The sequence below is a fragment of the Melanostigma gelatinosum genome (genome assembly GCF_949748355.1).
Source record: "Melanostigma gelatinosum genome assembly, chromosome: 3".
Classification (NCBI taxonomy): Eukaryota; Metazoa; Chordata; class Actinopteri; order Perciformes; family Zoarcidae; genus Melanostigma; species Melanostigma gelatinosum.
In genome coordinates, this window is record NC_136636.1 from 12,568,828 (window position 1) to 12,582,633 (window position 13,806).

Consider the following 13,806-nt stretch of genomic DNA (forward strand, 5'->3'; position numbering starts at 1 on the left):
TTTGGGCTGTGCGTGTGTGTTTACGAAGGCCTGACATGCTCTCGTAAAGCTGCACAGGAAACTCATTTGTTTAAAAATACAGTTTTTAAAGTGCAGAAAAAATGTCCATGCTTGCTCATAGAAGACCCTTTATATGCATTCGATTTGGGAAAATTCAGTTCTGATGTTGATGTTTTTCTTGGCTGGATCTGTGAGTAAAGGTGACATAGTGCACAGTCATGTTTCCTTACAGTCTGATGCTTATAGGCATCCATTCACTGTATAACCTCAGTGGGCATTGCCCTTCAGCCTATGACAATAACCCCTTTTTATCTTTCTGACTGTGTCTCTCTGTGGCCCAGTGGGCTCCACGCAGCCTGAGATAGACCACAATGCCATCTCAGCCCCTTGGGGCACTGAGTCACTGGCCTATGTTTGTCCAGATCTGAAAGCGTTTGCTTTGCTTTTCTTCCTGATTTTGTCAGATAAAAGCTCATTTGTCCACGAGCTTTAACTATTTTGAGCAGTGGAAGTTTTGCTGGTTCTTCTCAGTCACTGCTGCTGCTAAACACTGCATTTCACATCGTTTTATAATACCACTTTGTACCACAGAAAATACTCGTTTCTGAACCAAAGCCAGGTGGCTGTTAGCGTTGTGTATCAGGACATCTCAAAAAGAGGGTAAACAGTTTAACCACCACTCTACATCACAGCACATTTAAACATCAACTCTACTTTATGCTGCATTACCAATTACTCACTCACTAAAACTAACCATGGAGAAAAATGACGAAAGAGAATCTGCGAAACATGGAGGATGTTTCCAACAGAGCCGTGGTAGAAGCGCGGTAATGGACTCGGAGGTTTTCAGATGTGCAAAATAATGGACTGACTGAAATAAAATGCCCCGCCACACTGAATCATGGTCAATTATTTTCGTATGTGAAGGCACATCATCATGTATTACTGCTTCCATAAAGACAAGATACTGTATTAAGGTGAGGCAGGGGTGTGCTTCAGGAACGTTTGCACATCCAGAGTGAATAAATCAATGAAAATAATTGTCACCAGACTTAAACGCAAAACAAATGTGTTTTTGCTTACACAGCCTTCATCAGAGCATTTAATAAAGCTCAATAAATATAGCACTGGTACAGTATTTCTGTAGAAGCAATTGTTTATCTCATTGTCATGAGGCACAGCAAACCAGTGACTGTAACTGTTCTTAACTAGACTACATGTATCGTTAATAAGTCATTTGAGCACTCAACTGGGATTGTACATTGGAATTAATACCATCTTCCTCTCCTTTACTCTTTCCCTCATCACTTCCATCATCTCCCCACTTTCCATTTATTTCTCTTCAAGATTGAGCACCTGTACGGGCTGACAGTGTTTGAAAACTACCTGTATGCCACCAACTCAGACAACGCCAACATGCAGCCCAAAACCAGTGTGATCAGGGTCAACCGCTTCAACAGCACAGACTACCAAATAGTGACCAGGGTGGACAAGGGAGGAGCGCTGCACGTTTACCACCAGAGACGCCAGCCTCCAGGTAGACCACACACACACACACACATATATATACACACACATACATACATACATACATACACTTTTATATCATCTGATATCATCTAAACACTGTATTGATGCTTCTAGTTTTGTGACTTTATTTTCCACCCTCTTGGTGTCCAGTACGTAGCCATGCATGTGAGGTGGACCAGTTTGGGAAGGCTGGAGGCTGCTCGGACATCTGTCTGCTGGGGAACGGCCACAAGACCCGAACCTGCCGCTGTCGCTCCGGATTCAGCTTGGGCAGTGATGGCAAGTCCTGCAAAAGTGAGTTGGACTATAAGTGTTGTGAAAAAAGAATTACGTTTCAGCAGCCGCAAATCAACAAATGATCCAACTAGGAATAACGAGCTCAAGTAATTTGATAAAAAAGGAAGTACAATTTAATTTAAATATATAAATATTGAGTAGGCTGTAACACAACTGAAACTAGTTAGAAATCTTATATTCGGAGAAATTACTCAGCAAGGAAGGAAGCTCTGAACCATCAGCTTAGCTAACGGAGCTAAAAGTACTATTTTAAATACAGGGTTGAAACTGATTGATATGAATTAAAAAACATAGTAGGAATAGTTCTAAACGCAATGACTCGACAGTTGAAATTGTTAGCTGGAGGTAGCTTAATGGCTACATCATTAAAATAGACCAAACCGACCTCAACATTGACCGTTCAGATGTATGAAACATTATTGTAACAATATCTTCTTTTGTATAATTTTAAGTGTTAAATATGAGTTTGAAAGTTGGGTGCATTTGTGACATGGCTGGTTGTGTCAATGAGCCCATCATGCTGTGGAGGTACATCCGACAAAACAAAGGTTGCTAACCACTGCGCTGCAGCGCGCTGTCGATTCTTTACAACTGTGTGCGTGCAGCCAGCATAACTGTAAGTCTGAAGTAAGGAGCCACAGTGATTCAGCTTTATAGACTTAAAGCCAAAGGCAGCCAAGGTTGGACCAGGGATATGCTTCTCCCCTGGGCAACAGACCGGGGAAGGGCTGAACAAAGTAGCTGAGCAACACATAACTGAGTCTGACTCTCCAGCTCTCTGCTGACCTCCCCATGAAGCTTTGAGCCCGATTCAGCTTGTTGAGAGAAGTGTTTTGATGTTCTATTAACCAATAATAGCATTGTATTGATCTGCCTCCTAACATTAGACTGTTCTTGAAAATGACAAAATGAATATAAGTAAAGACGACCCCCCCCCCTCCTCCCCCTCCTCCTCCTCCTCCTCCTCCTCCTCCTCTCAGTTAAGGTAACTTCATTTTGACTTTGGGATTTTGCTGATCTTGCACCTTATTTACGTGTTTAAATCAATACACATTATTTGGGGAAACAAACAGTCATGAGTCAGCGTCCAATTTAAAAAAAAATCTTTTTCAACAGAAATTGCAAAAAAACATGATAAGTGAAAGGGTGAAATAAGTTGAGTGTTAACTGCCTCTGTTGAATTGTGTTTATAAATGAAGCACTAAGCTACAAACTTGTGTTTTCTTGCTGCAGAACCCGAGCATGAGCTCTTCCTGGTCTATGGTAAAGGTCGCCCAGGAGTCATCAGGGGCATGGACATGAACGTGAAAGTACCAGATGAATACATGATCCCCATAGAGAATCTGATGAACCCGAGAGCTCTGGACTTCCACTCTGAGAGCGAGTTCATTTACTTTGCCGACGCCACCAGCTACATCATCGGGCGACAGAAGATTGATGGAACGGAGAGAGATACCATTGTGAAGGAAGGTAGGGTAATGACAACTCATTTGACAAAGGATTGGGAAAATTAAATTCCATTCCCAAGTGATTTCTTTCCCAGGTTACACATGCACACTCACGTTCAAGATTGAGATTATATATAGGTTAACAAGCGGTGATGAACAACAAGGTTATCCCATTGAGTACAAATGGACGACTTTGAAGTGTTTCCACAAATTTAAGTTGGCAAACATTGAAAGGTCTCCATGATAACAATACTTTTTCTTTTTTTTTCAATGAGCTGTATGAATCAGCAGGCAGCAATCCTGTATCAAATCAAGGCTGACATAAAAAAGATATAACAAACGTAAATCCCGGTTTACACTTCTTGAAAGAATATGCAGTCAGTAGTGGTTGTATTGCAGCAGCAATAGGCACCAACAGTCTGTGTGTGTCTCAGGAATCCACACAGTGGAGGGCATAGCTGTGGACTGGATGGCTGACAACCTGTACTGGACAGATGACGGGCCTAAGAAAACCATCAGCGTGGCTCGGCTGGAAAAGGCTTCACAGACACGCAAAACCCTCATCGAGGGAAAAATGACTCACCCTCGAGCCATTGTAGTGGATCCTCTGCACGGGTAAGACAAAGAGATGGGGGGGGGGAGGGGAGGGATGGCGTTGGATGTTTTTATTCCAAAGAAAAACAATATGGATCGTTGAACAAGGTGAAGAGTTGAGAGGTGACGGCAGCAGTTATAATTTGACTTTGAGGTGTCAGTATGTATGATGCATGCATGTCTGTCTGTGCTTATCTGTGGTCAGGCAACATACGGTGACGGATAATGATTGCTGGTCTGACGTCCCTTCTGATTTCACTTATCACGCGCTATTTATTAAAACAGATGGAGCCTTTTGTGCATTACATGGTAGATTTCCTCCCCAAGCTTATTAACAGACACGCAAATCTGTCCCGTACTGTTTCAAATAGTGCTTAATCTTGCCGTGTATGAATGTGTCCTATTGATAATGACCTCCTGGGCTGTGAGAAGCACACGCTCATAAACACGCACACACTTTTGGGATTGCAAGCGGCGTGTGTGTCCACACACTTCCCAGGGGAAAGACACTCGCCTCCACTAATGCCTGTAATCAATCACGCTCAGCGAGGAGAGGGAGGAGAGGGAGGAGAGGGACACATTCTCAGAAAGAAAAGGAAGAGGAGCAGACAGATGGAAAACGAGCTATGAAATGTTAAAGCTTATGTCAGTCATATTCCTGCGGGGGGGGGGGGGGTATAGTCTTGCACAGTGTTGCAGACAGCCAGTACTCACAGGCTGAGCCTGGAGCAGTGAGAGAAAGTGACAGGTGCTAAAGTACCTGGTGGCAAACATTTGTTTGCCTGTGGGCAGAAACGCTACGGAGCCGCCTCACTGGATGCTCCGTGCTTTAGGGCTGCTAGATGAAATGTCATTGCCTCTGTTTATGCCTAGAGATTCTTCAAGATGCCCCAATAAATGATCCCTTTTTCTGCCTTACTATCACATTTCATTCAGTGCTTGTACCCATGACAGTTCTCTTGCTGCCTCCTCAGGTGGATGTACTGGACAGACTGGGAGGAGGACCCCAAGGAGAGCAAGCGAGGGAAAATTGAGCGGGCTTGGATGGACGGCTCCAACAGAAACGTGTTCCTGACCAGCAAAACTGTGCTGTGGCCCAACGGCCTCAGCCTGGACATCCCTCAGGGCCTCCTCTACTGGGTGGACGCCTATTACGACCGGATTGAGATGGTTTACCTCAACAGCACCGAGCGCAAGGTCAGCACTCGCTCACCATCGTCAGGATTATTTTACTGCAGCGCGGTTCACGGGAATCAAGGATTATTCTGACATAACGAGCTGTGAGCGAGCTGCAGTACAAAGGAATGAGTTTAACAGCAATGGAGGACTGTGGGTGGTCCATCACAGTGCAGTTCATAGGCGGTGGGCTTGAGCCCTTATAATACTGGTCACTCCTTGTGGCTGTATTGATTCTATTTTGTTTTCACTGGCCTGTGTGTTGGCTTGGTGGTGTTTTTTTAAAAGTATTGGAGATTTTTAATGTCATGGTTGACATAAAATGAATGAAATTTAAATATTTATTTGCATACTCATACAGAAAAGGTTATTTTAGGGCCACATACTGTAGATTCATGTTCTGCTTTATAGTACCACCATTGCTTTGATGCTTATTATTTTTTAGATTTGCAGCATAATTAACTCAAATGTTAACCGGTAGAAAACAAAGAAGTTCCATCAAATGAATACAAACATGTGTTGGTGCAGTTGTTCTGGATACACAGTGCTGTCGTCTGCTTTTTCAAAAGCATACTTTACCATCATCTTGCTTTTCTTACATCATCAGACGGTGTATGAAGGTCAGGAACTGAACCACGCCTTTGGTCTGTGCCACTATAAACACTTCTTGTTCTGGAACGAGTATCGCAGTGGAAGCATTTACAAGTTGGACACCACCACTGGCACCGCCACTCTGCTGCGCAACGAGAGACCGCCCATCTTTGAAATCCGCATGTACGATGCTCAGCAGCAGCAAGGTGACTGGAAATGCATTACGAATAGAAAATTCATCCATCAATCCATGTTAATCAAGAAACTATCACTGTCCAGTGTGAATATTATTGAGGCATAATTTGTGTTTGCATTAACTTTACGTATCTGCATCTTCATGTTTGTTTGTTCGCAGGCTCTAATGCGTGTCGTGTGTACAATGGCGGCTGCAGCAGTCTGTGTCTGGCTATACCAGAAGGCAGGCAGTGTGCCTGTGCAGAAGACCAGATACTAGACCCAGCTGACAACACCAGCTGCAAAGGTAAATTCAAACATGAATGCTTTGTATGTTTCTACTGAGTATGTTGGACAAGATGAGTCAAGCTGTGTGACTCTGACTGGCTGTTTTGTTGGAACTGCTTGACAAAAATATTTGAACAAATGTAGAAATATAAGCACCTGCATCATGTAACGCAGCCCAATACAAACACTTTTTGAAGCCTAGAATAATCAAGGTGTTCCTAATATTTTGCACACCCTCAAGTTCCTAAAAAAATCAATAGAATCCGATCCAATATAACACCACAAAAGCCATAGCTATGAGCCAGTCTCATTGAAAATCAAACAAAGAATCTGCACACTGTATTACAGATGTTTGCAAATGCTGAAACGCAATCTCTAAACTAGGACCCTCGTTACACACAAAAACAAAACCAGATACACAAAACATCTTTCATCTTCAAACACTTCGTTCAGAACTGTTTAGTCTTCTAAAAATGGTATTTTTGCATCACAACTTAACACACAAGCACAAAATAAATAGCCCTTTTATTCGATGCCAACTGCACACTGATGTGCTAAGTATAAGACACGAATATCTAAAATCTCATTTGTTTGTAAAAAGTGTGTTTTTCGAATTCCTGTGTGTCAATGTGCTTCATGGTTTGTCATACTATGGGCTACATGTGTTCTTACCGTAGTTGTTTTTGTTCCAGCACAAAGTTTACTGGCTGTGTACCCTACACCCTGTTTATCTTGTTATTTTGTCCACCCCATATACGGCATGTCTTTTTTTTGTTAAGCAATTACTAGTCAGCTCAGCTTCAGTCTACAGTCGGTGAGGTGGATTTTCACTTATGGATTTATACTTCTTTTTTTTCCATGAAGCCTCCATTTTTGGTCATTCAAAACTGTATTTTTCTTCATGCCGTCGTATTTCACATTCCTGTTATTCCTCCTTCCCTCTACTTCTCCTTCCACAGCCAACCCGTCTTACGTACCCCCTCCTCAATGCCAGCCTGGGGAGTTTGCTTGTAAAAACAACCGCTGCATCCAGGAGCGCTGGAAGTGTGACGGAGACAACGACTGTCTGGACAACAGCGACGAAGCTCCTGATCTGTGCCGTGAGTTACTGCGCACACACACACACACACACACACACACATACACACACACCTAATCTAACATGGTTTCTAAGCAGCTACCCTGCCTGTTGGTACTGAGTCAGATGACCTCAGACAGTCTGAATTTGACAGTCTGGTGATGCCAGAATGAAATGAGAGAGCAGAATCTAGTGAGTGTCTGTTTATATGTGCGGATGTGTGTGTGTAGCAATATCCGTGGATCTGGAAAAGCTCTCTCTCTGCTTGTCCATCTGTCTGTCTGTGTTTGGAGACCAACAGTTGTTCCCGTCCCAAACAAATCAAACACCCGTCCAAAACAGCGAGAATGTTGACTCTCTTTTTCACTCATTTGCAACTGTCATCTCTCCAGTCTACACATTTTCTCTGTTTCCTTCTTCTTGCCTTGTAACGCGTCCTTTCTTCTCTCCAGACCAGCACACCTGCCCTACAGACCGATTTAAGTGCAAGAACAACCGCTGCATCCCTCTGCGTTGGCTGTGCGACGGGGACAATGACTGCGGGAACGACGAGGACGAATCCAACACCACTTGCTCAGGTACACAAACACGCTTATTCGCCCTGCCAATATCTGACGGGTCTTTTTCCAGTCGCTCACGTGTGACATGAGCTCCGCTGTGTTGTCTTTTAGCTCGTACCTGTCCGCCTAATCAATACTCGTGTGCCAGTGGGCGCTGCATCCCTATTTCCTGGACATGTGACCTGGATGATGACTGCGGTGATCGGTCAGATGAACCTGCATCCTGTGGTTGGTCAACTTCAGTGGTTTGGTCTCCAGCTGTAGGGTGATTCATAGCTGTTATTAGAGGTTGTTTTGACGTTGAATTGCTAAATTGTAGTTTTGTCCACAGCCTACCCCACATGTTTCCCCCTCACCCAGTTTACCTGCAACAACGGACGCTGCATCAACATAAACTGGCGCTGTGATAATGGTTAGTGTCTGTTCTGCATCTCTTCTCCTCTATGCCCGTTTACAGTGGCGACAACTTGCTTTCCTTTGTCACAGGTTTGCTGTGCATGTTTTACCACCACCCCCATATTAGCACACACTCTTCTTTTTGTCATCTCGGTACGTGTGTGTGTTTTTTAGCTTTACTGTTTCTGCTGTCTGTTGTTGTTCTGTGTTGTTGGTGTTGTTGTACTGTGTTGTGCGGTTCGCCCACTCTGCTGTCTTCCGTTGGTTCTGTCTTTCAGAAAAGGATTGTGGGGACGGCTCTGATGAGTTGAATTGTCCAAACCTGACCGGTTAGTGCATAGATCAACATGCACCACAACAGCCATGATGCTAGCCTAGTTCTAGGACTCGCTTCAGAAACAGTTAGGGCTGCTTTTCGGCGTTGGACATGGCCACACGTGCCAATACTGCTCTCCTTCATTTGCTGTAGTCTTCTGCACATAGGTTCGAAGCTAAATTAGATTTGATATCTTGTAATGCATTATTCAGTCAAGCGAAAAGTGTAGTCAAATAATTCATTTGAATACAATTAAATTTCTGCATTCAGGCTGAATGATGAAAAGTAGTTAAACCACAGAGTATGTTTCCCTGATTACTATGAAATTAAATGCTGTGAAATGCACTGAAGGTTTTACATCAGGTTGCCCTTTTACATTAGTACGGGCATAAAAGTGCTTTAAGTTATGATGCTCTGCTGCCAGGCTCAATGTATCGGTGCTCGGTACATTCCCTCATGGTGCATGGTCTGATCTATGCAGTTTCTGTCATTATTTACTTTCATCTCTCATACTCTTATTTCATTTGCATTTCATTGTTTTCTCTGTCACTGTGTTAATTGTGAAAGAAAAGCAATTACTTTCTGCATATTATATTTACATTTGTTCCCTTTGAGGCAGTGGGTGCCTCATAATGTGAGCGAGTGGGTGTTGTTTGATTGTGTTTGTTTTTCAGATAACGACTGCGGGGACAACAGCGACGAGGCAGGCTGTAGTCACTCCTGCTCCAGCGCTCAGTTCAAGTGTAACAGCGGCCGCTGCATCCCAGATTACTGGACCTGTGACGGAGACAACGACTGTGGGGACTACAGCGACGAGACACACGCCAACTGCACCAATCAGGGTCAGTGTTCCAACATCGACGATCAGGTGGAAGAGTTGGGAAACAGTAGTAACATCTAGGAAATAAGGATTTATAGTCTTTTTAAAAAAAACATTTTTTTAATTAAACCACCGTGCTTGCAACAATGCTTTTCCGTTTGCCAAGAAACTTCATATCAAAAATACAGTGCTAATTCTTGGTCGTTTTCAAACAATTTTTATATCAATATGTCAAGAACAAAATGATGCCGAAATAATAATCATAACTTTTCACTAGTTTTTAGTCCACAGCTGCTTTCAAAGAGTGCTGGTTTTGCCTCGGTGTTGACTTCCTGTCCTTGTTCATACGGCACAGCTGCAGCACGATTCTATACCCTGTAACTAAGACAACTAAAATAACTTAAATGTGTTCAGCATAAAATCTATAAACACAGTACCCCAGTATGGTTTATTTGTGCATAAAACCACATCTGTTATTTGTGGCAAGATTACGTGATCATGAATATGAGTTGCTGCAGCTGATGGGACTGACCGCAGTTGATACCAGCCACTAATAATGCATGTTAATGGCTTTCTCCTGATCCCAACTTGTTTCCAAGCGGGCCTTGGGTTCGCTATGCACACCTGGACATGGAAATGCCTGAAGAACCTGCACATGATGCAATGAATATTCTGCCCCCCAGTCACCAAGAAAAACCTTTATTAAATGGTCAATATTAAAAGCTGAAGCAGACGTTAAAAGACACCATTCACAAACAAATAGCCGCTGGTCCTTTTTTTAACAGTATTCAAGGAACACTGCTGAGGCGGGTGGTCGTTATGATCATGGATGGATGGTTGCATCTCCACACTGTTTTGTCATTTAGTCCCTGGACTGCACTAGGCACTAAAACCATAGCTAGTATTTACATTGTAGTCAGTCGATGTAACAGGTCCCTGGTCCCCATTCGTCACACTGGCACATAATTAATCTCCCTTGTCGTTTAGTGAGTGATATAATAACTGTGAAGATATACCTACTTATAATTATCGATTCAGTATTATGCTTGTGCGGTTAAGAGCAACGTTGAAACAATGACAAAAATGATTCATTGGCAGCTGGTGTTTATGACTAAAGCAATAACCCTCTGAACGCACACTTGAATCTGGTCAGTATTTCCCGTTGCTAAGACTTGTTGCCATCCAGAGTTCCAACAAACGGCTCATTAGCGTTTGTATTCACAGTCCTTTGATGCTGCACATTGTCTCTGCTCAAGACTGTGTGTCCTGATGTAATAAATCCAGGCAAGGATTGAAGACAATGCCACTTTAGAGTCTTAATGACATCTCTCTCTCCGCAGCCACGCGTCCCCCTGGAGGTTGTCATACAGATGAGTTCCAGTGTCGTATGGACGGCCTGTGCATCCCCCTGCGCTGGCGCTGCGACGGAGACACTGACTGCATGGACCTGAGCGACGAGAAGAACTGTGAGGGCGTCACACACATGTGCGACCCAGCGGTCAAGTTTGGCTGCAGGGACTCTGGTGAGGGGACCATACTTCAAATGAATGAGAAGTACGTGAAGTCAGGTTAAGTAGTTATTTTTAAGGTAACCCTGCCTTTTGTCCTCAGCACGCTGTATCAGCAAAGCCTGGGTGTGCGACGGAGACAGCGACTGTGAGGACAACTCCGACGAGGACAACTGCGAGGCGCTGGTGTGTAAGCTCTCTCACCATGTGTGTGCCAACGACTCCACCATCTGCCTGCCTGCGGAGAAACTTTGTGATGGCACGGATGACTGCCCAGATGGCTCCGATGAGAAACTCTGCGGTAAGAAACAACAGTGGCCAGGCTGCGTTTCAGTACAGGGAACGCCATAACAGCGAGTAAAAGTCTGCATCTTAAAATAACAGTTCTGCGTAGCTATCCCTTGTGTCAGTCCTGATCTGATTTCCTCTGTTTTACAGACCTGTGTTCACTGGACAATGGCGACTGCAGCCATAACTGCACAGTGGCCCCTGGCGAGGGGATAATCTGTTCGTGCCCACTGGGTATGGAGTTGGGGCTCGACAACAAGACCTGTCAAATCCAGAGCTTCTGTGCCAAACACCTTAAGTGCAGTCAACGCTGCGAACAGGACAAGTTCAGTGTGAAATGTTCTTGTTATGAGGGCTGGGAGCTGGAGCCTGACATGGAGAACTGCAAGAGCACGGGTAAGGGGCCGAGGGAACAGAAGAAGAGGGGGGAGATGGTGGGCGGGAAGGCGAGAGACATCAGTGAAGAATTTAAACAGTTGATTGATTGTAGCTGGACAGTTAGGGAGTACGCTCGAGAAGTGACTGGGTTCTGGGCTTTGTCAGGGTTCAAGGCTGCAGAATCCAGAAATGTGGTGTGAGGTTGGGATCAACCGAAGGAGAGGCCGCCCGAGCAGGGAACTGTGGTTAGAGAAGACTCGGTATGCCAAAATGTGATGCTCCTTTGGACAATAGACGAAGCGCTGGAGACAGAAAAGAGGAAGAGCTTAAGTACTGTTCACGTGCGTAAATGACTAAGAAAACGTAAAAAAAAAGACATGGACATTGGTTTCCAGCTGTCATTGTTATTATTTTATGAAAAGACAGAATCTGAACTATTAAAGAACAAAGTGAAGAACAGATAAGAGCTTTGTTTAAGTCAGAGAGGGGACAAGATGTAAAAAAAAATGGAAACTGCTCGGTCACAGCAAATCAGCTTGCAATTTTATTATCCACATATAGAATATAGTTCTCTCCCTGCAGCAACTTGCCAATGAGGCAACATGAATTTACGATTGTGCTCTTCACTGCCAGGTCTTAGAGGCTAGCCGCCAGCACCCTGTCATTCGTCTGGCTGCCTGTTAGGTACAGATAACTCCCGTCTTATTTATTCAGTGTTTTAATTACCCAGGATTAGAGCCGCTTTCAACACAGCCCCTCTGTCATTGGACAAGTCATTCACTGCAGTGTAACATGGCTGCGATGATTTCCACGCTGTAAAGCAGAGCTGCTCTGCAGTATTTTGAGTATCAAGGATTTTAACCCTTTACCACCTGCTTTGTTCTTCACTGATCTATCTCGTTCATCTCCGCAGATCCTTTCAAGCCCTTTATCATTTTCTCAAACCGCCACGAGATCCGCCGCATTGATCTGAATAAAGGAGAGTTCAGTGTGTTGGTCCCGGGCCTGAGGAACACCATTGCCCTGGACTTCCATCTCAGCGAGAGCGCCCTTTATTGGACCGATGTGGTGGAGGACAAGATCTATCGTGGGAAGCTGTCCGAGAACGGCGGTGAGCATTTTTAACACGTTCAATTTGCTAAAAATACTTTTTGTGTACCATCTAGGATTAAATATATGCTACTTACAGATAGTTTACGTTTTGATGGGAAAGGAAGGTCCACCATATAGATTTCTTCCAGAGCTTTCAGCCACATCAAGTGGTCTTCGTCAGATAGAGATTACATCGGTGCACATTGGTTGTGGTTATTAACATTTCATTTAATTCATTTAATTAACACCATCAGATAAAGTGAAGACAGACATTTGGAATATTGAATGTCAGAAGCAAGTTACTGGACTCTTATGAGTCATAACATTTGAATCTCTAAATATGGTGTTGCACACTGGGAACATATATTCTAGTTCTGTTGAGGTCAACCATTTGTACACTTGTACAATTTCAGTGATGACTACTTTGTTGTGATTTAACTGTTTGTGACGAGGCCTAGCAGGCAAGAATATCTGGTAAACTATTCAGGTCTTTTGCATGTTGCTGTCGGTAAGCTGCACTGTCGGTGCTGTTCCAGTGGCTTCTTGTGAGCAGAAAATCCGATGTGGTTTCATAAAGGCCAGACCAGTCAATCATGACCAGTGTGCATAACAAACAACGGCCTATCGCCACCGCAGCAGCAATAAATGAGCAAATCACGTGTACAAGTCTGCACTTAAGTCGTGTTGCATTTATGTATTTTTCTGTGCACGTCGTCGTTATGTGCCACGTTTCCTTTGCTAAGCTAATGGGCGACATACAGTGAGTGTGTGTTTTCATTGCTTCAGACAGGATAATGACTCATCTCAAATAATTAGCCCTGTCCCTTTGATTAGGGACCCAGTGGAAAATGAAAGGGATAGAGCGAGGCTGGAAAATGCGTCTCTTTAGCCCAGCAAGACACCACATATTTAGTTTTTTCTCTCTCTGAAATTGTGGTATCACAACGCCTGCTGAGCCACGACTGTATTTATTTGTGTTTTCACTTATCGTACTGACATGTGATTTCTCCCAAACATAGCTTAACAATTTGATTACAGGAATCACAGGTTGTGATGCAATGTTAGCTTTGAATCCTAATGGCTTGATGACATTTACATACGTTTGTAAACACTTGAAGCGAAGAAATGTTGCCATCAGCAAATCTCAGCCTTCGAAGCGTTCATCCATACATATTGAAATACTGTGTGAATTCATTAAGAAAATGAAGTGCCCCGAAGGAATCTTTATTTTACTGAGTAGCAAGTTGAAATATGACTAGATCAGAGTTCTCC

General features: G+C 43.7%; 1 protein-coding gene across 1 annotated transcript in view; it reads left to right on the forward strand.

The window, feature by feature from the left end:
- The window catches only part of LOC306775035 (low-density lipoprotein receptor-related protein 1-like), an 83,273-nt gene that overhangs the window by 39,337 nt on the left and 30,130 nt on the right, over positions 1-13,806 (forward strand). The window contains exons 9-24 of the mRNA XM_079265244.1: positions 1,348-1,537; positions 1,681-1,824; positions 3,061-3,297; positions 3,710-3,890; positions 4,844-5,066; positions 5,653-5,842; positions 5,992-6,117; positions 7,058-7,198; positions 7,629-7,754; positions 7,848-7,964; positions 8,068-8,148; positions 9,123-9,290; positions 10,609-10,791; positions 10,880-11,077; positions 11,215-11,460; positions 12,356-12,553. Of these exons, the coding sequence (XP_079121370.1) occupies positions 1,348-1,537; positions 1,681-1,824; positions 3,061-3,297; positions 3,710-3,890; positions 4,844-5,066; positions 5,653-5,842; positions 5,992-6,117; positions 7,058-7,198; positions 7,629-7,754; positions 7,848-7,964; positions 8,068-8,148; positions 9,123-9,290; positions 10,609-10,791; positions 10,880-11,077; positions 11,215-11,460; positions 12,356-12,553 (2,749 nt within the window). The remainder of the gene's footprint in view (positions 1-1,347; positions 1,538-1,680; positions 1,825-3,060; positions 3,298-3,709; positions 3,891-4,843; positions 5,067-5,652; positions 5,843-5,991; positions 6,118-7,057; positions 7,199-7,628; positions 7,755-7,847; positions 7,965-8,067; positions 8,149-9,122; positions 9,291-10,608; positions 10,792-10,879; positions 11,078-11,214; positions 11,461-12,355; positions 12,554-13,806) is intronic.